At 37.3% G+C, this 26,821-nt stretch overlaps 1 protein-coding gene and 1 long non-coding RNA gene across 2 annotated transcripts in view; one reads left to right on the forward strand and one right to left on the reverse strand.

The window, feature by feature from the left end:
* Positions 1-20,111, forward strand: LOC113963948 (prostatic acid phosphatase-like). The gene is made up of 12 exons (XM_027675537.1): positions 1-67; positions 363-480; positions 5,732-5,827; positions 7,776-7,862; positions 8,809-8,961; positions 11,570-11,668; positions 13,140-13,244; positions 14,265-14,397; positions 15,804-15,886; positions 17,560-17,666; positions 18,251-18,420; positions 19,213-20,111. Exons 1-12 carry the CDS (start codon positions 12-14, stop codon positions 19,329-19,331), a joined length of 1,326 nt encoding a protein of 441 aa, XP_027531338.1. The 5' UTR covers positions 1-11; the 3' UTR covers positions 19,332-20,111.
* LOC113963950 overlaps positions 13,847-26,821 on the reverse strand; it is a 19,958-nt gene continuing 6,983 nt past the window's right edge. The window contains exons 3-4 of the long non-coding RNA XR_003533016.1: positions 18,303-18,366; positions 13,847-13,905 (exon numbers count right to left, since the gene is read on the reverse strand). This is a non-coding gene — a long non-coding RNA (uncharacterized LOC113963950). The remainder of the gene's footprint in view (positions 13,906-18,302; positions 18,367-26,821) is intronic.

The raw sequence follows: 26,821 nt of genomic DNA on the forward strand, positions 1-26,821 counted from the left end.
AGTTCATCCTCATGGCCACGCTGCAGTTTGGAAAAATTCCAAACCCTGAGAAGTGGAATCAGAACAGGTAGGTTGAACGTTAGGAATGCTTAGCAACTCCTTTGTATTTTAACCTCGTCCTTACACTCCAAAAGAGAAAAATATCAGAGAAAAAAAGGAACTGAATTATGATTTAAGAGGAATGTAAACAGTAATTCAAAAACAAAGGGCAATGCAATTTGTTGCGTAGTCACACAACATTCCTCTTGCATTTGAAATGCACCAGCGGCAGTTCCACCCCTTTTGAAAGTACAGCCTGACATCTCAGCTGTTCAGCCTGAGCAGCTGCTGGAGCTACAAAGCCTTTTTTCCTCCTCTGCCAGGATGGATGTGATGATACAGATTCCCAACCTGTCCAGGATCCTGTGTTTTTCTTTTCATCTTATCCTCATTCTGCTTCAACAGACTACTGCAGAACGAGAACTGAAGTTTGTGGTTGTAGTAAGTAGTTTTGTTCTCTATTTTGTCGTGGGGAATACAGGCAATTTTACATGTCTGTCGAATCAGACAAGGTGTGCAGCTGCTATGCCTATCTTCTAACTTAGAAATAACTACTACTACCCTTTTGCTTACTGAGTTTAAAGGTCTTAACTAAAGATGGATAAAAATGCCTCTAGTTATAAGAATTTACATCTCCTAACCTCTAGTTATTATTTCAAGATATCTGAACAAGTTAGCTTTGTGGTAGATGCCTAGTGAATAGGAGTTAAGAGATGCAAAGTCTATGTTTGCCTATTCTTCCTTAATTTAGCTAGCATTCCAATTCATAATCCAAGAGCTGGTGATTATGGCCTACCTATTCTGTGCTTGGAAGCTGAACCTTATGATGTCATAGAAGTTACCATAAAAAAAAGTATTTTCCACTTCACAACAACTGAATTGTCACAGCAGAATACTGAGAAACAGAAATAGGCATTTTTATGTACATATTTGAGACACATGTTGCATTAACTGCAATTACGCTGAAAATTGACTGTAATAATTTTTTTGCTGGGCCATTTCTTATTTTAAAGTAACTAGACAATACTTCCATGTCCCTTTCCCCAATACCTCAGGAAGAAGAGAGATTAATTCAATGTAATATTTGGGATTATGAAGGTTCACCATAGTCCTTTTCATAGTTTTTTCTTTTTTCTTTTTTTTTTTTAACAAGAGGTACATTGATAAAGAATAGTTATATAGACTGGTCTAAAGTGATATTTTCTATACAAAGTTGAGAGGATTGGAATTTGCATTTATAAATAGGAAATTGAAGATCTTCTCCTTCCACCTTTCTCTATTTGAGACATTATGTGTATGTACAGGTAACAGGCAGAAGTGCTGTGTCCAAAACAAATCATCTGGCTCTAGATAAAGTATGTCATGTCTAGTTGTCTATTGGCTGCACTATAGATGCATAACTTGGAGGGAGGCCAGAGTGCACAGGAAGAACCGGTCCTACTCCTGCTGACACAGCAGGGACTCAACATTAATTTCAGTAACGTTCTGTATATAGCAATATATTTAAATGTTGTTTCAATGATAACAAGGAGAACTGGACACACAGATGAAAACAGGCAGACAGCAGGCCTTGGAGAATTAACTCCTTGAAGGGAAAGAGACTTCTATTGAATTGCAGCTGTTATTGTGTTCTAACAAGGAATGGTTTTGCAGAAAGACTTACAGGAAATGTTCACCATTATGGAGATAGAGGCTTCCTTTCCAAGATCATCTGCTTACCATAACTATGAAGCCACTTACCAAAATACCTATTTATTTCTAGGGTAGCTTATCACAATTGATAATAAAATAGTAGGTAAATTTCATTTAAACTGTCTTCCTTTTATCCCTGATACATTTGCTTAGGCTGACCAATCACCTAAAAAGTTACAATAGGTTGAATCTTATCACAATGTGCATCTTTTTTCTCAAAGCATGGCCTACGTGTGCTCAGTTGAATTTTGCCTTCTGAACTCACTGAATTTTCATGGGAGCAGAATTGCTAGCATAAATAAATAGGATGGGAATTGGCCCAGAACATATCACTTGTATAATGGGATATAACGAGGGTATGGCTACCGTCAAGGTAAGTCTAAAAGGCATCTTTCTGAGATAATTCAATAGCCATTCTACAGCTGTACTCTGTGAGTCACTATGTTTTCACCAGAGAGTATTAGTGCACTGTGAAAATTGTCATAATGACTTTTTAAAACTTTCTTAGCAGAGCTGCACAATATAAAATACATCTGCAAGGGAGAAAAAAAAACATAAATGTGCCTTTTTGCTCACTTCTAGAGCTGTGCTGTGCTGTGCCTGGGAGGATGTCTCACTCTTTCCTCACAATTTCCAACTTTATGCTGATTCTGTGCATTTTATTTATTGGCCACAAGTCCTTTTGTCTGAAAAGCTCTAATTCAAGCCAATTTATCAAAATGCTTTTTAAATTTTCTTTCTCACATGTAATCATTAGCCTTCACCATAATTCTTGCGCACTGAATTTAAACCAGACAGAAGAAAATAGGAAATATGTAGGACAATCAGGTACTCAAGTAGAAACGAAATACTGTTTTATTGCCTCTGTATAAAGAAGTCCTGACTTGTAACTTCTCCACACATGCACTCATTTCACCTGTCATGCACGCAAAGAGGTGTGGCTTCTGAGGTACTGTGATTTCATCATGTCTTTCTTCTTGTAAATCAGGATAGAAAGTGTACTGAGCATCTTATCTCTGAGCATGATTTGTCTAATCAAGCCAAGCCATCTGAAACCTTGACTAAACATGCTCAGTATTTCTGCATCTACCGTTTCCCTGAACTGACAGCATGATATTTCCACTTCACTCTTGTTTCTTCATTCCTATTGCTGGCTTCAAAGTAAGAAATCTTTTTGTTTGAAGCTGAGTCTGTCAATAAAATTGTCTGTAAGAAGCTCACTATTACTCAGAGACAGATAATTCTCTGTAATTCATGGCATTTCTGAATGAATATATACATGCCATATTCTCAGCTCACCCTCTCAACAGTTTTTCTCCAACATGGTTTTTCACCTGGCAACAACGGAAGCAAATGCTGGCCAAAGTCTCAGGCATGTGACCATTTTGATGTGATATGATCACCCTCCTAAAGTTGCAAAGAGTGACTGGGTGAACCCAGACACCAAATCAGGTTCAAGCAGTATCAGAGTTGAAAGGGAGGTATTGGATAACTGTGCACCCATTGCTTTTGAGAACTGAGGTAAAGTGCTTCAGAAAGGACTGCTGAAATGAATATCCCAAACAGGTCTGCTTGCATATATTCTCCTTGTATATATTCTTGTGTATATTCTTGTGTATATTCTTGTGTATATTCTCCTTGCCCTCCCTTCCTTCTTGATTTCTAATGTCTTTTCACCTTTTATGATGCCTCCTTTCTCCTTTTCCCTCATCCTGCCATGTTCTGTGTCTTCTGAAAGGTCAGGAATGCAATCTGGAGGCTGGGAGTAATAAATGCTGCAGCACACCTATTTTTAGATTAATTTAAAGAATCAACTCCTTTTTAACAAAGTTGAAATTATAAGTGTTGAGAAGTACCTATTGATGAGCAAGACAAGATTTGTAGGGATGCAGTTTTTTTTCCTAACACTATCAGATCTTCTAATGAAAAACATAAACTTCCAATATACAAGCTCCTATTAGAGTTTTAAATTAAAAAAAAAAAGTCTCCTAAAAGGTAGCAATGAGTGAACAAGTCAGTCTTTTAGGTTAAGTGTTTGTTCATAAGGTCATTGTTTCATTTGCAACTGCAGCTGAAGCAAGGTTATTTTCAAAAGTAGCAAGCAAGAAGGAGCTTTGAGCACAAACAAAAATCAGTAGCCTGACAAGTTTCACCCTTCAGTTCCTAAAAACGGGCTTTTGCTCTTAGAAGTATTTGTTTCCCCCTTACTTCTAACTTAGTGTTCACGTCATATTCATATGTCACTGTGAAATTAAGGTGAAGAAATATAAACAAGGAACTGAACTCATTCCTATTTTATGTGAACTTGAAGCTGTGCTGCTTTTTAGAAGATCAGACCCTCCACTGCTTCAATTTCCTAAGGTTACAAAGAAAGAAAATAATTTTCACTACATCTCCTGCTCCCAAATATATTTGAATATCTTTTGATCTTGATCCCTTTTGCATGCTAGTCTCTGTTCAGGTAAAATGCTGCTCTGATCTGGCTTATTGAAAGTTTTTAGGGGTTAACTGTTGTGACAGTGAAATACACGCTGAGGGTTAAGTCATACATGAAGTATAAATATCACAAAGCAGTATTTAAAATCTAACACATTTTCAGTAACTTTTCACTAGTAAAAAGGGCATATTTATTGGCCAAATGTTGATCCATTTTTAAATATTGCCTAAAAAAATAGTCATTTAATCATGTCAGTCAGTTTGAGCAACTGTCAGTTACCCCTAAAAATGCTTTTTGGTGAAGTTCTTCTCACTTGTTTTTCTTGCATGCGACTGAATCAGTCACCAGACAATGTAGCTCTTCACTTATTCTCCTCTTCAATAGAGGTGCTCTGAGAAATGGTTATACCTAACCAATTCAGATTCCAAATTAGTAAGAAGAGAGATATATAGAGAATTTAAAATTGCATGGAGAAGCAAAAAAAAAAAAAAAAACAAAAAGAAAAAAAGATTTTATGGACTATTTTCCTGTTCTTGAACTCAGAAAAAAAAAAGGCACAGGGCTTTTTTCCTGAAACTATGCAATTTCATGTTGACCAACATGTTGTTGATGATAATGAAAAACACTGCTTGATTTGCTGCAAAATATTCATTTCAGGTTGGCCACATCTTCAGTGAAATTCAACTAGCAAAACAAAAAAATAATAAGCAGTATTCTAGATGGTTCTAATGGTAACGTACTACAGCAAACTTTGCTGTCTACTGTAGAAAACAAACAGAGAGAGAAATCCAATTACATTTGCCTTTAATGGACAGTATTTTCCATCTTTGAAGTACCTGCTCTGGCACAGGCTTGTGTGCTTCAGTACAGAAGGCTGAAGGAAAGGGAATATGCTGTAATTAAAACATTAAGCCACACTGCTGGTGTTTACTTTGAAAAATATAAACATGAAACACCTTCCAGTGGGAGTGGCAAACTAACTAGCCCATACAACCGTCTCTGATGTTTGGGCAAGAATGATGTGGCTTAATGAGGCAGCGGAGAGTAATAATTATAAAAAAGTTATATACCACTGAGGTACTAGGGAACAAATGTCCTTTTATGAACAAATACATCATGATTCTACATCGTCATTTTATTCTGCTAAGTTGGGAATGAGTTTGGTTATGGGAACATTGACAAGTAAAGGTAACTTTTGCAATAGTAAGGTCAGCATTCTGGAAGGTTGTCTGGAGCCCTATGAATGTGTATTCCAGCATTTCCTTTCAGATTTCCTGTCTAGATGCCTAGCTATGAATGTAATCCCAGCACTAACATCTTTGGTGATTAATTTTATGTTCTAGGAGGAAGAATCATCAGGCTTATGCCCACTTATATAATTATACATATTCTTGAATGTAAAGAATATACTCCAATCTTACTTGACTGGGTTTCTGCAGATTCTCTAATATTTTCATTTGAAAAATGGCACTGGAAGTATAATATATGCTTGACTTCTAGTTAGATAAGAAAGGAATGTTAATAGCATTAAACTAAGGGGTTTTTTATTGGTAATACTGTTAGGTTTTCCGACATGGTGACCGAACACCAATTGTAAACTTTCCAACTGATCTACACAAAGAAAGCGAATGGCCCCAGGGATTTGGACAACTCACCAAGGTATGTCGACTTTCTTAGAAGAATTTATATATGCTAATAAAATAGGAAGTGGGAAGATTTTTTTTATGTGTGTCTCAAAAACATTAGCAAATCCCAACTGCTGATAGTTGGTATTAGTGATACTCCATAATTCATAAACATTTTTGCAATGTTATTCATCCAGCTACTTTTAAACTGAAATCTTGTTCATCATAGCTTTACAACTACCTTCCTAAAAGCAAGAGCTTTTTGACAGTGTGCCTGCATTCAAGTTAATGGCAAGTTTAACTGCCATTTAATGTTGTACTCTCAACACGGATGAAGTTCTAGTGACCATTAAGCACCGGGTCCTATGAGAGGGTAAGAGAATGACACCAGTGCACCAGATCAAGTGATGAGCCCACATCTCAGCATTGGACTGAAAACCACCATTTCACAAAATAAGGGAAGACTTGCAGGACCTAAGGTTGCTTCTGGGGACAGTGTGTCTTCTAACAAGGCTTCTTGCAGTCCAGAGTTTCACTAGGATGCACTGAACCTACTTCTTGCTCTGGCATTTCAACATCGAGCCTTAGCTCTTTAACTGTATTTGACATACGAAGTTCTGGAGCAAAGAGAGGCCAATGCATTTCCTGATAACACTTTGTCATGATGCAGAAGCATGAAACAGAGACAGGTCAGCATTTAATGTTTGAAGGGAGACTTGAAAGATTTGTAAAATTAAGACACTCAACACATTACTATCCTCAGGTACATAGCTTATGTAAGAGGAAGTAAGTTTCTGCTTGGCATAGACTTTTTTCAGAGATTTTTGGTATTTTATTTTCTTTGTAGTAACAGTAGTAAGAATGTACTTCTCTGACAGCTAAAAATGAAAAAGTTCATCTCAGGTTTTAGAAATTAATAACAGAAAAGACAGTGTGCAATCTAAGACAACTGCAGGCACACCAAGACAAAGACGGAAGAACGTTACTTCAAGCATGAAGTGTAAGCCACAAATTTATCAGGTTGATCAAACAGCAGAGCAATGACAATGATGAACACTAGGCTGTCAGTCATCCTCTCTCAGCTGTCACTAAGTGACATACATTATCACTTAGCATCTACAGACTTATAGCACGGTGGAAATTGTATTTGTATAGAATCAAGTGCAGCGCCTTTCTGTAGCAGATGCTGCAGTCTTAGCAGTTCAGAACACATAATTTTTTCACAGATATAAATGGGTATTTCTGTTAAAAATGCTAGATCATCTACAACATACACAGTTGTGCTGGTTTTGCCTGAAGAGAGTTAATTTTCCTCACAGTAGCTAGTATGGGGCTCTGTTTTGGATTTGTGCTGAAAACAGTGCTGATAACACAGGGATGTTTTTGTTACTGCTGAGCAGGGCTTACACAGAGTCAAATCCTTTTCTGCTTGTACCACCCTGACAGTGAGTTTGGCTGGGGGAGCACAAAAAGTTGGGAGGGTACACAGACAGGACAGCTGCCTCCCCTGACCAAAGGGATATTCCATACCATATGGTGCCATGCTTAGCATATAAAGCTAGGGGAAGAAGAAGGAACGGGAGTAAACATTCAATCTTATAGTGTTTGTCTTCCCAAGTCACTTTCCTGGAGGCTGAAGAGCTGTCTGTCCACGGCAAGCGGTCAATAAATTCCTTGTTTTGCTTTGCTTGCATATGTGGCTTTTGCTTTGCATGTAAAACACTCTTTACTTCAACCCTTGTGTTTTCTCACTTTAACTCTCCTGATTCTTTCCTTTATTTCACCACGGGGGAGTGAATGAGCAGCTGACTGGTGCTTAGTTGCCAGCTGGGACTAAACCACAGCAACCGTACACTATACAGTTAATGATTACTTAAAAACTGAAGACACACACACATAAAAAAGAAAACAGAAAAGAAACTTCTACATTGAGATTCTCCGGTCACCTTAATCTAATAGTCACCTGTATGCTTGTCTTGCAGACTGGAATGCAGCAGCTGTTTGAACTCGGACAGTACATGCGGAAACGATATTCCACCTTCTTGAACAGCACATACAACCGGCAAGAGGTATATAGCAGAACTGTCCGGAGCACATTTCTCTGGCATAGCAGAACTATGGATTTATAAAAGCACATCATCATACTCATTTTATTAATGGAAAAATTAAGGTAAAAGAAGAACATTTTTGGAAGTCAGACTTTTATGTCAAGGTTTAAACACAGACTAAAATCTAACTTTCAGCTCCTACATTCAGTTTGGGTCTCTCACAGACAAATTTTCCTGAACTGAACAGCTCCACACCACCAAATGAATTGGGAATTTATACAGTGACTCCAAATTGTTCTACCCTGTTGAAAAACGAATGCCTATTCAGTCATGCAATAGCCCATGCTCACATACTTCATCCTGTAAAACAGAGGTCTAACAGTTTTTTGGATATGCTTATCATACAGTACAAATCCATTGTGGGGAAGATACCACTACCATTTTGGTCTATATATTAGGGATGCATTGATGGGAAGGTATGAAAGACTATAACTTTGCCAAGCTTCCAAGAGAAATTTATGATTTTAAGTGCATTAACATTCCTGAGGTATAGCTGATAGAATTATAGAATCACTTAGGTGGGAAAAGACCTTTTTGATCATCAAGTCCAACTCTTAACCCAACACTGCCAAGTTCACCACTAAACTATGTCCCTGAGCACCATGTCCATATGTATCAATGTTCTTCTGAATATCAAAAGATAGAGAGCTTCCTTCTTTCAAATCATGCTTTTTTATTCTCTCAGTTCAATCTGAGGGTTAGATTCCAAATTAAAAGATACCTTGGCAATTCCATTTATGAAATTGAAGTAAGGCCCTAGAAAGCTGAGTTATGGTTTCACTGTTTTGACTTTATGCAAAAACATAATACCGAAAACAAGAAGCCAGGATTCATGAGTTGGGTAAAATTTCCCTATTATTTTTATAGTTTTTATTTTATTTTTAACTCTTTGCCATTTTATCTTCAGTTTTACATCCAAAGTACAGATTATGATCGCACCATTATGAGTGCCCAGTCGTACCTTTCTGGCCTCTTTCCACCAACTAGCAGCCAAATTTGGAACCCTGAGCTTCTCTGGCAACCCATTCCAGTTCATATTTTTCAAAAATCAACAGAGCGGGTGAGTACTGGCTAGATGCTTCCTGTAATGTCTTAAACTTTCACAGAAGCAAAAAAGAGAAAAAATGGAAATAGCTAAAAAATATTTTCTATGCTTTTTGAGTTCAATCTAGTAGAAAATATCAAATGCAGCTACTGGCTGACAAGTATATCATAGGTCAATTGTAATAGCTACATGAAAATCCTCCTTCTGTAGTTGCAGAATACCTCAACTGTTATATACACTATCATTTTCTTCAAAGCACGTTTTTCTTGAGCAGAACACTTTTGGACAGTATGCTAGGGAAGATGCCCTAAACCTTTCCAGGAAACAAATGCTTTCCTAAGCACCAATCCTCTCTCTGGCAAGTTTGTTTCATAGTTTATTCAAGGAATTGAATTTTATCCAGCCACTGTAATGACCTCACAATTATATCTTTCTATTCTGGTAGCACTTAGGTACTCTAATTAAAGAGAAGGGTCCTTTTATGCTCAGTACTATAGAAATGTTTAATGAAATCTTAGCACTTCTCTTGCATATCATAAGAGCAGATCCACCTGAATAATAGGTCCTGTAGAAGTTTTGCTTTACATAGCTCTCTCTGGTTGACTCATGTTTACATTTTAATTTCACTTGTTCTTGTGACAAGGACTGTGTAAGGAACAGTGTGTCCAACAAGGATGAAAAGCTATTGAATGTAATGACAGAAAGCCTATTTTTCTTCTACCTTTGAGGACAGAATTTGACTTTAAGGAAATTTATACAAATCTCCTATTAAATAACTGCCTGTCACCAACATCAGAGAATAGACTGTCATCAGGAGGTGGCCACACCTGACTTCCTTTGGTATTCCTCCATTCTTTGAGACCATGCTTGAAAGCAGGTACAGAGTGAAAGGGTTTCCACAAACTGGATTAGGCACAATGTGATTCAGCTAGAAATTTAGCCCTGTTCCTCAACAGAAAAGAATGCTGTCACTGCCATTTCAATGTGGGACACCAGGGGAAGTTCTTTCACCAGAAGACCAGAAAAGCATCAAAGTGGTCAGGGCTTTGCCCAAACAATACCTCAAAGCCCTTAGGGGAATCACAATGCAATGTAATGACCCATTTGAAGAAGGCAAGCTCATTTGTAGGAGTCTCTTGTACCTCATTGTTTGTGCGGCTTCTCTGAGTGGGTATTGATGTTTCACTGAATCATACCTCTGCAGCAACTCAAAATTCCTGTTATATATGCAAATCACCTGGAAAAAACATTGTTCCCTTGTTAAACCAAGCAGATGTTTGAAGGCATTTTCAAGCCCCAAGCGACACAAAGTGGGAAATTGAGGCCAAGTACAGTCTTGTAAAAAAAGGTAATCACAGTTTATTTTTAAGCCACTGAGATCTATCAAGACTTGTCAGGCAACAGTACTGAGTAATGCTTAATGAAGTCAAAGGGAGTGGCTTAATTAATAACACCTAGAGAGGGATAATTAAGCCATGCGCAAGAGAAACATTTGTTATTGTGTAATTAAACAACATTCCCCAGATTCATATTGCAACTTTGAGCCTTCATCCTCTAGTGTGCTGCTGTTACAGAAAAATTGTACTCTTGGAAATATGCCCAAGTGAAAATGGGCTAGAGTTGGTGGCTACTGCAAACTTCATGTTGATTAATCAAAGAGAAAAGAGATGTGCAGTCAGGTAATGTTCACCCCAAGACAGAGTAAACACTCTTGCTCATACATAAGCCATAGATATACAAGTTATTTTCTCCACTGTATATTAAGTCAGTTCCATGATTTGTATGGTTATAGGCTATTATTAGTGCTGGGTCAAAAATGCTCTAATGATGTGACATAAAGTGCTGAACCAGTATAAGCTTGTTTTGCTCATCATGACTTTTTACTGACACTTTATGCTGGATCAGGTATCATTTGTCTTTCTGTGATTGGTATAAACCATATTGGCTAGAGCACAGCGTTTGATGAATGCATGTATTTTCACGTGGTTCAAATCAAATATGTACTATCAGGTGACCCTGTAATGCATACACTTGGAGTTATTAAAAGTGAACCGTATCCCTAAATAAGAACAGAGCCATTAGGCTCATAGCTTTTTGAGATTTCAGGAGTACAATTTATTTGTCACCCTTGTTTGGAGTTCTGTCCATTAAGTGGTACTTAAAATGCTTACCATGATCCACTTACCTCCCAAGATGAGAGCAGGATGTGTAGATGCAAAAGCAGTTCAGGTTCCAGGACCAGGTGGAGTCAAGTTGCATCTGGGGGGATTCAGAAATTAAGGAGGAAATAGTAGCCTTTCAAAGTTTCTGATCATGCACCCTGATCCATTTCCTGAAGCAATCTCTTGCTAGACACATGTAATTGCTTTTTGCCAAAATAAACTCAACTGAGGGAAATCAAGCTATCCAAAGAAGTAGCCACTGAAAAGCCAAACCACCACAGTCCATTGCCTATGTTAACCAACTTCATGAATAAGGTAGCCAGGCAAACAATTAAGGAGTAACTGTTGTACAGCCATGGATCCGTCTAACAAATATTACATCATCAATCTCAGCAACAGAAAAAAACAGAGGGGTGTTGATAATTTTAGAACTATTCTAACTTTTACTTTTCTGGTTTCAGAGGCTGAACTTTCCTCTCCCTGACTGTCCTCGTTTTGATGAACTTCAGAATGAAACACAAACATCCAGTGAATTTCAAAATAGAATACAACCATATATGGTAAGACAAAATAAAAAGAAAATAAGAAGGAAATAAAAAGTAAATTAGAAGAAGGAAAGTAACTAAGATTTAGAAATTAGGGAATTGCATTGTTTCCTTTTGCTAAAATGCAAAAATATATTAAAAAAAATTAAAATCCCAAGGACTCTTAAAATCAGAAATTTAGGCCAATAGGATCAAAAAGTATGTTTGATACATTGTATATTTCTCACACTTTTCTACATTAATCTTTTAAAATGTAAATTTATTATTAATTTTCTGAGACTACTTAGAATTCAATTATCTGTGCAGAAGAGAAATTTCTGGATGCAGCGATTTCTAATTTTACAGGGTAGCACAAAACTAATTCTAAAACATCTGAGAAATCTGAAACTTGGAAAGGTTTATGCTTTCCAGCTCTGACTTTCTGAAGTTGGCACTACAGCAGAGAACTAAAGCAAGCCTAACCAGGAGAACACTCTGATTTATGTAAATTTCTCTGAATGCATTTTGGATCCATCACAAAACATGCTTCTGTTTTGGCCCTGACACAAATCTTCACAGTCAGAGATTCAAAGTTTCCCATTCCAGTGCTGCAGCAGGATATAGGTACATGGACGGTATACTTGCCTCAAGCAACCATGTTCATGTGGATAATAATTGCTCTAGATCGTGGTTACTGCTGCTCTCTTGTTTGCCTACCATTGCACTTAGTAATGGTATGACTGCACAAATAAAGCAGGGGTCTCAGGTCCTCATACCCTGACTACACTCAAAGTCACTTCAGGCTTACTGCTTGGGCTAAACCCAGTATTTTTCTTTTTTTGGTTTATTTCTAACTTTCCCCTAGCTCAGCTACTCTGGTCAGCCTCACTCACTTGCAATGGGTGGTGAACCATGACTTCATAACTATCCTCTGTCTCAGCTAATAGTGTGAACCTGGTAACATGGGAATAAGGGATATTAAGGTATCCCTTTATTCTTCTGTGGTAGCACATAAAAAGAATCCCTATGGGAATTGTTGTGGAACTATTAGATATTCAGAACTATTAGATATTCAACTCCCCTTCAACGGCAGAAGTAAAACCTACTTTCCTTTCCAGTTTCTTTTTGCCTCACCTCTCTTCAGTTTTCTATTTTCTCCTCATCTTTTTTCTCATGTTCCTTTTCCCTTAGTACCTTCCTCTTCCTTATATCTGAAGGCTTGAGGTGACTGAGGTAGCCTCTTGGAGCAGTCAGAAGAGGGAGAGAAGAGTGCAACAGAGAGCACACCAAACTTATCCATAGCAGGGACAAGAAAAACAGTGTCTGAAACAGAGACCAGTACCTTGAGAAGTTACAAAATGAAAACTGCGACCAGAATCTTCTGCTACAGGGGTTTCACTTGTGAAAAATTAAACATTATTGTGACGCCAGGCGTTAATGGATCTATATGCATATATGTTCCATATGTATTGAATATTTGTTGTATACTCTTCACTCTTCCCCCCAGGATTTTATACAAACAATGGCTGTTAACACAGGACTTGAACTAAATAATCTTAAAATACTGGATAATTTCCAGCTCTGGAATACATACGATACTCTGCATTGTGAGGTAATAATAAGTCAATAGATGCTGGGGAAGAATATAACTTTAATGTTGGGTTTCAATTACACCATGACAAAGTGTTTTCACAGGAATGAGTTGCCTTCTCTTCTGGATCTGCTTCTTTGTTTTTGCTTTTGTATATATATATTTGAATATAAGTTATAATTTAGTACTTTGGTATTAGATAACCCAAAAAGGTGGTTTACAGCTTGGGAAACTGTTCTTTCCATTTCATGTTTTATCCTGAAGAACAGATACCAAAAATCATTCCCATTATTCCCTTTTTTCCTTCCCAATATCATGCAATAGAATTATTTGAGCATGCTGCCTATGATATATTTGTGATTTTTAACAGAGAAATGAAATTATCAGCCTTAGCCCATCAACAGGTAAACATAAAAAACTTAGATTTTGAACATGAGAGATAAGATCAAGATCTATCAGTTGAAAATTTTTGAGGTGATGATTGCTACCAGTGAAAAAAATCAGATTGATCATAAGAATGGATTCCATTCAGCCCCAGTCATGACCAGCAGCACATGAAGCCTTTTGAACATATCCTCCACACACTGAGGCTATTAAAAAAAATAAGACACTGTCACTCTTACCTGACCGGAGAGTGACACTTGTCTGTAATTGGTCAGTAATAGAACTGGTATCTGGACAACTGTATGGAAAGGCAGAAAATATTAGAGATGTATAACCTGAAGATCCAGAGGAAAGGAAGAGGACAAGATATACGCCCGCGATATTTCCCACCAAAAACATATATCTCTATAGCAAGAAGACATTATACCTACAAAGAATACCCTTCACACAGGCGCTTCTGCTCTTCCTATACACCCACTTCAGGTTGATCTCCATCCCCGCAAAGTACGTTTCAGGGCATGCTGGGGAGTAAAACCGCACTGGGCAAAGAATTGCAGGACAGCCTCAGAGAGTCTAAACTCAGCAGTGTGAGCCTAGGCAATAGGATTTTGGAAACCAGTGAATTATAAACATTATTTTGTTTTCCTTTATCACTAGGGTATTCACAATTACACTCTCCCTGTATGGGCCACCAAAGATGTAATTGACAAGATGGAAAAACTGGCAGAATTGTCCTTATTATCACTATTTGGGCTTTATAAAACAGAAGAGAAATCACGACTACAAGGAGGTAAATAAAAAAATGCATAGTTCTCAGAAGGGAGGAGACAATGCTTATAATAAAAGGCAACATCCTGTCACTCATGCAAAATTATTCACACAGAACCTTCATTTGAAACTATGGAGATTGGATGCCATACTAAGCATTAAAATATGTGCTGAACACTGGCACTTACACGGATGAGATATTGCAACAAGGTGTAAAAACTTCTGTCTTTTGTTATTCTAGATTTTTTAAGGGATTAGAATTTTAAGAAATATTATAGAAATATAAAGGAAAAAAATCAGGCCCTCATGGTTAAGACCATTACTCATCTTTATAATAGGTTAGATTAAGTTCTGCTTCTCCAACATTTATTCTAATTGTTTCCAGTTTTTTGTTTTTTCCTTTGACGTGCTGGTTATATATTGTGTGTGCCAAAACCTTGGCAACACATTGGTAGCCCTCTGAGTGACTGATATAAAGCTGCTCCAAAACAGTCTGATCAGCAGAGAAGACGAGAGATTCCAGTTATGTCTCTACTGCAAGAACTGCGACAACTGCTTAGCTCCAAAACAGGGGTGCATAGGCCATGCATATTCTGACGCTGCTTCAGGAAACAGTCCAGGAATTTGTCACATGATCCCCAGGTGTCCATGAGCAGGAAATGCAAACAATTGAGCTTGAATATCTGCAGGCTGGAACATCTGGGGCTAGGCTTTCTAATACATGTACTGTGCAGTCTAGCTCTAGGTAAAGAATTATTAGCAGACTCATTGTCCAGGCATATATAGATCTCTGGATCCAGCCATACAGTAATTACAGGCTCGAACTGGTATTAAAGCCCACTAGCTGGCAGATGACCATATAATCTGGTCAGGACTATTTATCTAGTACTCACAGGCATGCCAGTTATGTCTACTTTCCTTAGAATGATATAAATTGTGCTACAGGGAATTTCTGCTGCCCTTATCCCTTTGGTTTTAGAATGTCTCTGGTCTGGAGAGGGACTACAAAAGAGCTTTGGGAAAAAATAAGAATCGATACTGTGTAACTTGTTGGAAATAAATAGTCAAAATATTTCTTCAGAATGTAGAGAGGAAGAGACTAGCACAGTTCTCATTATTGCAACACTAGAAACAGACAAAAAAGGATGGAGAGGAGATCTCAGCATAACAGAACTGGAAGCGTCATTAGCCCCAGTTCTTAGGATAGTTCTAGATGATTTCCTGTGAATCCTGTCTCTGCTCTTGACCTCGATGAAGAATCACCTATTTTACCTCTGTAATACCTTCTCTCTAGTTATGAAATTGTAGTAAGCTAAAAAAATAAGTATGGGGCCTGAGTAGATGTCATATTTGAACCTCATAACCTTTCACTTTTTTTGTTTCCATGCAAATGTTATACCTTCATTTTCCTCTTCCTATCTTTTTAAGGTGTCCTTGTGAATATTATTTTAAATAGTATTAAACAAGCTACCAATTCTTCAAAACCAAGAAAAATGGAGGTCTACTCTGCAGTGAGTATTTCCATCTTTAATAAATCTTGCTTTGATTTTACCAGGAAAAGACCCTTAAGGAGAATAATCAGTGTTTCCCTGTAAGTTAAGTGAAAGAATAATATAATACAGTTTAATTCAGCTAACAAGCTGAACACCACTCAGTACAAGAACACAGCATAAGCATAGCTGTCATCTCAGTTTAAGTCAAACTATACTTGGCAAAGAAAACTACGCATTTTATCGTTCAGTTTTCCTATGACTTAATGGTTCATTTTTCCTTAAATGCTCCAGAGGTAGTGGCACATAGTAGAACTTCAGCTGTACCTCCAAACCTCTCCTCTGTGTTTTGTTGGTTTTTTGTTGGTTTTTTTTTTTAATTGTTATTATTTTATTTATTTTAGAGAGTTAAAAGAGCCACTTGGGTCAGAGCAAGATCCACTTAGCTCATTCATTATTCTGTCTCTAACAAGGGCCAAAGGCAGGGATGAATGTGAGAATAATGCCAGCACACAGTGATAAAACGTTTCAGGCAATCTGTGGCTTAGGGACTGCCTGAGGTAGAATCTGTGTCTCTGTGTTTAATAGCTCTTGACAGACTTTCTTCTATCAACTTATATTATCACTTTTTAAATGCATTTATACTCTTGGCCTCTGCAACATCCTGTATCAATGACTTGTGTGTTAAAGTAAAAAAGTACTGATTTAGGTCCTTCCTAACATTTATATGTTGAGAAACAGGAAATAGTCAATCTTTAGTCACTTTTTCTGGGTCACTCATGAATTTAATATTTTCTGTCACACCTCTTCCATCTTTCCTTTTCTGAGACAGAGTCTTACCCTATTTAATCTTTCCTCATATAGAAACCACTTGATACCTTAAATCTTTCTTGCTGTCCTTTCTACACGATTTCCAGCAGTACTACACTCTTTTTGAAAAGGAAAAAGAAATGTATCCAGATTTTTCACTTCTGCTTTAATATCTTGAGTACAAGTAGACTGTTATTTTTGAAATTGATCATTCTAAAAAGTTCCAGAACCTGAAAAATAATTAAAACATAGATGCTAGACTATAATAGAAATAGGCCTAGCAGATATGTATAAAAAGATGCTTACATTTATGCATCAAAGTGTTTGGACTTCCTTCCTGCAGCTCCTGCTCCTGCTATCTCTGCAAGAGGAGGGATAATGGGGAGAGGAAGAGACTACAGGTGGATGGGTAATTGGTTCATAAAAATAGAAGCCAACTGAGATTTTATTGTATGAGTTCAAACAGAAGGAACAACAACTAAAAAAATTCTGAAGTGGAAGTGAGGAGAACAGTCTGCATGCAACTATTTGTCTGGTGTACTATCTAAAGAAAAGAACTTGTATCTTTACTTGAAATGCTGTAGGATATATTACTTTACACTGATTTCTGACCTGGGAGCAAAAAACTCAGTATCCCTGTCTCCAAAATACTGCCAGATGGTGTAAGACACATACTGCAGTAACTCTTTGGAAATGCCTCCTGCTGTCTGTAGAACCCATGTTTTTCCCAATGGTGAATATACTGAATACAGTTTTATGGTCAAATTTATACAGGGTTTCTTTTATCTTAATTTCCACTCCCTTTCTATTCTTGTCTAATTACTCTGCATAAATGGTAGTTGACTTAACTGGCTTTCAAGGATGGATTTTTTTCCTCCCAATAGCATGACACCACAGTTGGGGCTCTCCAGATTGCTCTCAATATTTTCAATGGAAAACTGCCACCATATGCTGCTTGCCAGTTTTTTGAACTCTACCAAGAAAGCAACGGGCAAGTATCTTCTCATCTATGCAAGAACAAGAAGTGTTTGGAATTTGTTTTCCCCTTCCCCAAAATAATTTTCCTCTCAAATATTGTGAGTAGATACAATTTTGATTTAAATGGATACTTCAGTGAGCAGTCCATAGGCACAGAGTTATACTAAAACTAAGAAAAAACACATTTGCTGGATGTGCATGTATGTGTGTGCTTTGAAAAACAGGAAGAAGAGGAAAACAAGCCTTATCAGATAGAAGTAAACGGTAAAATAAATTTTCCTGATTCTTCAAATGACAGCAAGAACATTTCCAAGACTTTTCATAAATCCCAAGGCAAACCAATTGGCTTGGAAGAACCTGGTGCTGCTGCCATTCAAGAAGCCTTCTGAAGGACATTTTCAGCTGACTGGTGATCTGTGCAGCAATATAATCAGCTTCAGCAAAGTGGGCTTTGCAGATGTCTTTCACAAAGCCTCCATTCTTGAAGAACAGGTTCTAGAGTAGGATGTTAGAGCCTATTTCCAACATGCTGTGTCTAAATAGGAAATCTTCTATTTAAGAACATTTTTTAAAAAACTTTTCAATCTTGTTAATCAGGCGATATAGCATCGAAATGCATTATAGGAATGACACTTCAAAGGATCCTTACCTGCTCACTTTACCAGGATGCACCTCTTCTTGTCCACTTGAGAAGTTTGCTGAACTAGTTTCTCCTGTGATAACAGAAAATTGGTCAAAAGAATGTGGGAAGAAAGACAATGTGAAAGGTAGTGTAACAGTTCTGTATTTTCCACATAAGACGTGGAGGCAGAAATTGTATCAATGGCTTCAAACTTTGCACCTTTCACACAATAGACAGATTTTCCTTTAACAAATGAGGGCCAGATTTACTATGGACAAGGAAGGTCAACAGAAATTAAATTTCTCTAAAAATGTGAAGAGAAGACTTGCCCACCCAGTGTGAAGGCCGTGCTATTTTGAACATACTCATGTAAGGAGCTGTCTAAAGGCCACGGTCAAAACTAGAGCTCTGCTTGTTGAAAATGTCCAAGAGAATTATGGGTGTGGGTGCTATGTAAGGGTCCTGTGTATCTTGGATGCATCAGACCTTCTGTATGGAGTGCAGCTAATCCATGCACATATAGTGGCTATTTGCCTCAGCCAACAGCTGAGAGCTGATAATCTCTTCCCACCCAAATATTACTGCCCGGAAGAATGAGAAGACTTTTCCATAGTCACAGTATTTCCTCCTTCCTGCGTATATTCACTGTTTTGCTGATCCCTGATGAAATTCTTTTTTTTTTTTTTCTCTTTTACCCCGTGGAAATCTAGAATTAAGATTTGCCTATGCACAGGAAGCTATCTATGTATTTCTAGGATTGAAGTATATGTTCTTATGTTGCATGTGTCAGAAAATGTGATCTTGCCAGAAATACGAAAAAAACATACTATATTTCCATTGTACATATTTGTAATTAGACTGTTATGTCTGCATCTAAAATGATGTACATATGTGTCTTTCATTAACTCCCTTTTCCTTTGTTGTTTGTCCTTCACAGATATTTTTATCGGATTTGATGTTGCTGTTGGCTTGTTGTTCATTTTTAACCTTGTACTGCTCTACCTCCTTTATCATTATGGACGCTGCAGGCGCAGAAGCAATTATCAAGACATTTAAAGGGGAGGTAAAGAAACAAAAGAGAGAGCAGCTAGACATTGAACAATACTTGAAGTTGCTGATATCCGTCAGTTTGCTCTGGTCCAATTAATCTCCAAAGCATATTCAATAAATTTGAAGAGCTGAGGTATCTGTGGCCTAGCTCCTAAAATTCTAAACAACTGCAGTGAGAAATACTGTAGTAATATGTAATTGTTAAGAACTACTGGATGGATGGAATCACTTTAATTTATATCTTTAGGTTTTCTACTACTATTAATCAATCATATCAATGGGTAGGGTGAAGGGATGCTATTGCCTATGATTTGTTTTTTTATATTACCATTTAGCCCTTCACTGCTCAACAAGTCTCTTCAAAATTGCAGTCAGTAATATTTTCTTTACTTCTTATAAATGGATATTTTGTTGATACACAGGAAAATGTTTTTAGTGAGCAGAAGCTGCAATCACTGTATGAAAAAGATTCATACCAGCACATGGACATACTACTTCTGCACTTATTCATGCAAATCTATTAATGAGATTTGACCTTGGCCTTCAGCTAATAAAAGTCTTCAGCCTGCTTTTTAAAGGAGTTACACTATTTCAGCTCTCGCTGAAATTAGTAGAAACTGGAATAATCTCTGTCACACATCCAGACATCAAGTAAGAAGCTTAGTGCAACAGCATCTTGGTCAGTGTCCACAACTTCAGTAATAAGGATAAGTAAATACATTAAAATCTGTTTTCTGCCACTACACTGATTTCTTATTTTTCTGAGCTCCAAGTCATTAATGATCCTTTGCCCTGCAACTTTTCTACAATGTCTCCGTTCTCTGTCCTGCTTCAGGTCCTGTCCATAATTTTATTCTTTTGAGCCACTCTTACAATAACTCCTCAAGCTATCACACTTGTCATCATCTTTAATTTTAATCTACAATAACTCATTTAACTCCCTGCTCTGTTTAAAATCCTGTACGTTAGCAAGACATGCACTGAAGTAAGAAAACAATGATTCTGCTTTTTGTATTCTGTGCAATATATTTTGTTTAGATTATAAGCTCCTAATGGCAGGGAATGTTTCCATAACTGCTCTCTGGTATCATAAACTAGTATAATAAGCACTAATATTGCTGTATAAAATCCTGCTTATCATCATATGTTTCAAGGGCTGAATCAAGACTTTTATATCCTGTAGTCCTGAAGATGATACTGTGTATTCCATTACCACAGAGAAGTATTTTTAAAAGTCAAGGCAACTATACAAACAAGTGCCAACAGCAGGTTCAGCCGAACAGATACAATGAGTTCAAGCTAATGTGTTCAAGCTAATGTGTCCTGTTGAGATGCACAATTCTAGAGAAAGCTGAGAGATGGAGCTGTTTGGCTCAGGCAAAGCATCACAGCAATGTGAATACATTGCATCTGGACTGACGTTCACTCACACTGTGGGTTGTAACTTGAAGCACAGAAGCCTGGGTTAGCTACCACTGATCTAGAGATCAGCCCTCAATATTACAGCTGTAGACACATCTAAAATGTGAAGTAGTTATATGTAGTGGTATTAAATAGCATAAATCAAACAGAATAACAAAGGCTTGTGGGAACATAGCACTTCCCAAACGTTGCATTTTCCCGTGGTAACTTCGGCTACCTTTTGAAACACTATTTCCCACTCAGTAAAAAGCTTTTAGTAGTATCCATGACATTTCCATTTTATTTATTTTAGGAAATACCATAATCAACTGATGGATTTGATTCTTACATGGTCAGGATGTTTTATTGTATAACAATCTGGGGCAAAGCTGTGAAAAAGATGAAAGGTTGCCCCTAAATCAGATGGTTTAGATGTACAAGCTTCAGCTTATAACTAGTAGTTCTGATTCTCATGCAAAAACGTAAAGGACTGTCCATATTGCAGTCGAAAGTATTACAGCTGCTCTAGGAAACATGCCCGAGCTGGCTTCGTTACTATTAGCACTGTACTCACAGTGGGGAAAAGTTCGGAACAAACTACAAAACCCATCCTGGCTCCTGAATATATATGTGTGTGTGTGTGTGTGTGTGTGTGTGTGTGTTTGTATGTGTGTGTGTGTGTGTGGTTACTCAGTGGTTACCTGGTGCTGAGCTCTGTATTACCACGGCCACAATGCTGCTGGTACCCACTTGAGGATAGATTATGTCTTTTATTAGAGGCAGTCAGATGCTTGAAGAGTGAAGATGTATCATTGACTGATAACAGGCAGTAAGAACTGGTTTTGAGATATCAGAAACTCAGTCAGTTGCACTCCACAAGAAGCAGAATGAGGCATGTTTTTTCCAAGATTACTTCTTACAAAAAGAAGTACATTCAGACAGAAAGTAAAATGTGAAGTGTCTGAAACACCTTTTGTGGTTTATATCACTCAAGCCTGAGCTGTAACACAGTTTCAGAAGATGAGGAAATTCTAGCTGCTCAGGAGCTGTTATGAAGGAATTTTGTTGTAGGGACACCTTTTTGTTAACAGATAATCGTACTTGAAAATGTCCATGCACTTTTAGAAAGGATTCAGTGAACACAAGTTACATCAAATGTAATGGACAGGTTTAGATGATGTAACTTCAGAATAAATGAAGGTACATTAAAGAAGTAATACATCAGTAAAGTAGGCCCTGAATCTCACTTACAGTAAAGGCATTTTGTCTAGCTGTGATTAAATAAAGTACAATTTCTCCAGTGGAGTAAAAGGTTGTATATGCCAAACAAGTTTCTTGCTTTTCTAATTTTTCAGCCATATTTACAATTTGCTTAGTATAATCTGCAGACTGTTTGGGATTTAGAAAATATCTTGTGTCCAAGCAACTTGTAGCACTGCAATAAAGTACATTAAAGAAATTATTCAACATTTGCAATTGTATTTGACTAAAAAACAATGGAGCTTTCAGTATATTTAGAGTTTCCAAACAAAAGTGAATGTTCAGGTTTGCTGCTTCTGTAAGAACAGATTTTTAGAGCACTGTTGTTTTGACATGAATAATGCTAACTTTGATGACATCAAGCTCTTCAGATTGCCCTCTAACAGTGACATTAGCCTTCTCTACAATAATTACAGTAACAACTAGAAGCGCTGCAGCAGGGTTTTCTGGTGCATATGGTAGACAGTAGTGCACACGGAGCACTTTTCAGCTCAGTCAGCAACTATTTCCTCTTACTGAGTTGATTTCATTCTGGAATTTATTTAGTCACAGGCCTGAATATTGCACACACTGGGTTAGCACAGTATAGCCATCTGACTTCCAGAATAACATTGGCTCACCCTGGAGCACTCATAGTCATTTGTACCTGTAATGTAATTTGATCCAAATGATAACATTTCTTCTCACTTAAGTACATTTTCTTAGATGTGGTAAGATACAGAAAGCAGAATAACATATGCACCGTATTTGGGATAAAAAAAAAGGAAAATCTATTTAGTTCAAAAATTCTTAAGTTTGGATTAAACTCCAAAAGACAATAGTTACATTTCTAAATTTTTCTCCACAAATAAAAAATGCTAAAACTTCTACTCTATGAAGAATAATAATGATTTACCATGCTGGAATTTGAAATGGATGGGTAGAGGCTGGCCCATACAAATCCATGTTGAGGTGCTGTCAGCAATATTGCTTAGGATTGTATAACATTTCTTACAAAGATGGGGATGAAAGATGGAAATTCACCTATTAACAGCTAACTTTATTAATTTAGACAATAATGCTTGTTCATCAGAAGTTGCAGAGTATTTATACTCAAACAAATAAACATGAGTTGCTATTGAAATAATAGCACATCATTTGAACTATTACATTACATGGTCTCTTCTATGACTAGGCAACTTCACCTCCAAAAGCATTATAGCACTGGCAAGACCTGCAAGACCATGTCTAGGAGATCAGGTACAATTGGAAAGACAGTTAAAAAGACCAAGTCCTGTTGTGCTAATTTCTGTAATTTCTCTTAGTAGAATCACACTACTTCCTCTCCTGAGACTAATAGTACATTGTCAAATTTTTCCATCTGGCAGATGGACTTTCCAGTACCTTTTAAAATATCTGTAGAGAGATGAAAGATACAATTTATCAGTTCAAAGTAGATACAGGTAAACCAAAATTGTCCTGGCTCCATCTCTCTATATATTTAGCTGGAGTCATGTCCATGTCAAAAAAGGTAATTTCTCTGTGCTTGGTTTACAGCAGCTAAATCTCTTGCTCTGTTCCTATAGGGAGCCCTTGATTTCAGAGGAGATAGAAATTCTGCTAGCTCATTTACCCTATAAACTAGCTCATCTACCCTATAAACTATGGAAAGAAAAGCTGCAAAATGCAGAATGATCATAAAGTTTTATCCTTAGGAAGATGAGAATAAAAATGATATATGAACTGAAAAACCTGTAACTCAAGGTCAAAATAGGTAAGCATATGTCCTCCATTCTCTAAAATACGAGTCATGACAGCATTTGGATAAATAATTACAGGAAGACTAGCAAAATTCTGTAATCCCCACAACTATTGAGCTGTCTGAGGCAATTTCCAGTAATTCTTGGAAGTGGAGCTCCTTCATTCTTTCCACTCCAAGGTATTCTCAAAGTATCTCCTGTCTGCTCTTCAGAAAGCAGCAAGAGCTGAAGCAGATCTGAAGGCAGATTCTTGTTCAGAATCTTTGAACCACAGGCACTCAAGATTAAAATGGATGTGATTAGTAAATTACTGCTTGTTCTACAACAGTTTCTTCACTTGTTTAATTAGAATACATATACAGAAATACTTTTACAGAATGGGCCACCTCCTCCAGGGCAGGTGAACAATTCAGACACAGCATGTTACACTTGTATATAGATGAGACCATTTGCCACTGGTATAAGCAGCCCTTCATGAGAATCTTGCGTATCCTCTGTAATATTCTGGTGGAAGAGAGCCTTATCAATCCAGTTATGCACAACAGACTCTTCTTTTCTTAGTAAAGGAAGATGTGGATCAAAAAACACTGTAGTCTCAAAGACTCTTCAAATAAGCATATGGAAATCTCCTTTCAACAAATGCAGGCCTAACTTTCAATTCACTCAGTTCACTTGAATCTTTAGAAAGAAGAAGCTGGCAAAGAGAGGTAATATTAAGCCATACCATGTGTAGTTAGCCTATCTCCAGCACAGTTATTGAGTTGTCTTCTCTTGAATTTGCTCTCACCTCTAAACTACTGGTAGGATGGAGGTGAAGGACAACAAAGATACTAAACTACAGTGAGTGGTATAAGCTTACTTTTACATATTTTAACCACTGAAGATATTTGGCCATAGATGTGAACAAAACGAGACTTTAATCCCCTCAACTCTTCATTTTAATCACCACGCTCAACTTCAGTGTTCAAAGTAAATTCTAAGAAAACTGGAAATGCTATAGGAATGGTCATAGAATAGTATGGTTTGGGGAGGTTTCTAATAATAAAATCTAACAATTTTGAAAATGAGCTCTTCTGTCAAGAAATGGTTGAGATGGTCCTGAAGCTGTTCTTTCTCTTCTTCGTGGAGATGCTTTTGTCTCCCACCATGTGCTTACATGTTCATTGAGCCCTAGTAAGTGTTATTGTGACAGGACTACTCATGATTTTCCCTAAGTCTGAATGAGTGTATATGAGGGAGGAAGGAGGGGAACTGTGGCAATATCCCATTCTCAAAGCAATTCTCAAAGCAATCTTTCATTTATGCACTAAGCAGCTGATGTAAAACTGACAGCAAGTTAACATGGCAAACGGAAAAGACACTCGGAGATCCAGTCTTTTGACAAAGCGGTTTTTTTTCTTTTTTTTCTTGAGAAAGGACAATCTATATGTTTCATCATGTGTAACTTGTAAAGTAATTCCATCATGTTTTAAGAAAGATAGAAGCAAGAGAAAGCATCTTGAAGACTGACAGCATAATCTTAGTCTAACCAAAGCATGCAGTAGAAATGTTAAATAGCCTGAGCAGGAAAGAAAAACCAAAAGAACTATGCTTCTGCATACTCATGTGATGTCCCACTAGCAGAGCCTAAAGGATCAGTCTCAAAAGTTATCTCAAATACAGAAGCAGTTAAAATAAGCATAATCTTAATAAAAATGTAAATTCCATAGTGTTTGGTTATTTGGTACTTTTATGATGCTTTTCCTATTGTGAAAATCAGATTCTTTCGCTTTTAAATCTTCTCTGGTGACAAACCAGGTTTAGATAATCTGGTGAACGCTAAGCATATCATTCCATAAATCAAATCCAATATTTTTGCATAGTGGATGGGCAGCTCCACCAAGTGTTTACAAACCATTGTGTTGTGTGGTTTTTTAATACAAGAACCTAGTCCTAGGTGGGAAGGAAATGTCTTGGTACACATAAGACAGAGCATTTGGCAGCAAAATAGTGGCATGAGAAACAAGCGTGATGGGAAAAACAGTTTATGTAAGCACCACAAGCTTCTCTTGCAATGAAACATAAGAGACAAAAGCTAAGGGACAAAGTATTTCCTTACGTGCATTAATTATTAGCAGTAGGGCACTGGGGAAACCCCTCAAGATGAATTTAAATTTGAAATACAATCTGCTCTAAAGAGAGAAGTAGATTTCTTCCAGGTTAGTATCATTTAGGGAAAGCAAGCACCAAAACAAAAAAAGAAAAAAGAAAGGAAAAAAAAAAGGCCTTGTCAAAAGACTGGACAGGTTTTTTGGTACTGTAGAGAAGCTATTTTGTGTATGCAGAGATCACTGGAGGCCTTGGTGTATCTATTGACATCCTCAGACATATAATTCCATGTGCTAAACTCTATTTTGGTTAAAAAACTTCTTGAGGTATCTGGAGTTAAGAGGGATTTCTGCGTAGCGACAAACCTACAAGCATAATGATTTGTAGAGATGTCAAAGCCATAAGAGTGCTAACTCAGTATCAACAGTGGCAAATCTTTCAAAACAAGACCAAGGTCACCCAGCTGCTGCAGGGCAGGGTAAACTGCCACAGTTATTTTAGGAACTGATAGTACAGGGCGTGTAGAAGCAACATCCCCTCTCCTGGCAACTGCTGACCAGAGAATCCCCAGCATGCTCTATGAAAGCAGGTAGACTGCTTGAACCCTAGGAATCTCTCCATCTTTACATCTCTCTTCACATCACCTTAAGATACAGCCCCGTCGGCATTAAGAAAGGCTGAGTCACAACTTCCTGCAGATTACTGGGAGCAGTCTGCCACCTACTGCTTAGACAAGCTCTCGTGTTTGCAGCTTCCCACCTAAATCACAAGAAAGCTTGTTTTAAATGGGATCCAGCCCACTTTGATGCTTCCGAATCTGGAGCCAAATTCATCTTGGATGTTAAGAGGCCAGTTCTGCCCTTCCAGAACTAACTTCTTTTTTAAAGGAGTAGAAAAGATATTATTAACAATTTTCTTCTAGATAACATGTGCAGGAAGTTGATAGGTAAGTTAGTGTCAAAAGAAGAGATCTTGTTGCCTCAGAAAATAGCAGACTTCACTACATTT

The sequence above is a fragment of the Neopelma chrysocephalum genome, unplaced genomic scaffold, assembly GCF_003984885.1.
Source record: "Neopelma chrysocephalum unplaced genomic scaffold, ASM398488v2 Primary Assembly neopelma1_26, whole genome shotgun sequence".
NCBI classification, from domain to species: Eukaryota; Metazoa; Chordata; class Aves; order Passeriformes; family Pipridae; genus Neopelma; species Neopelma chrysocephalum.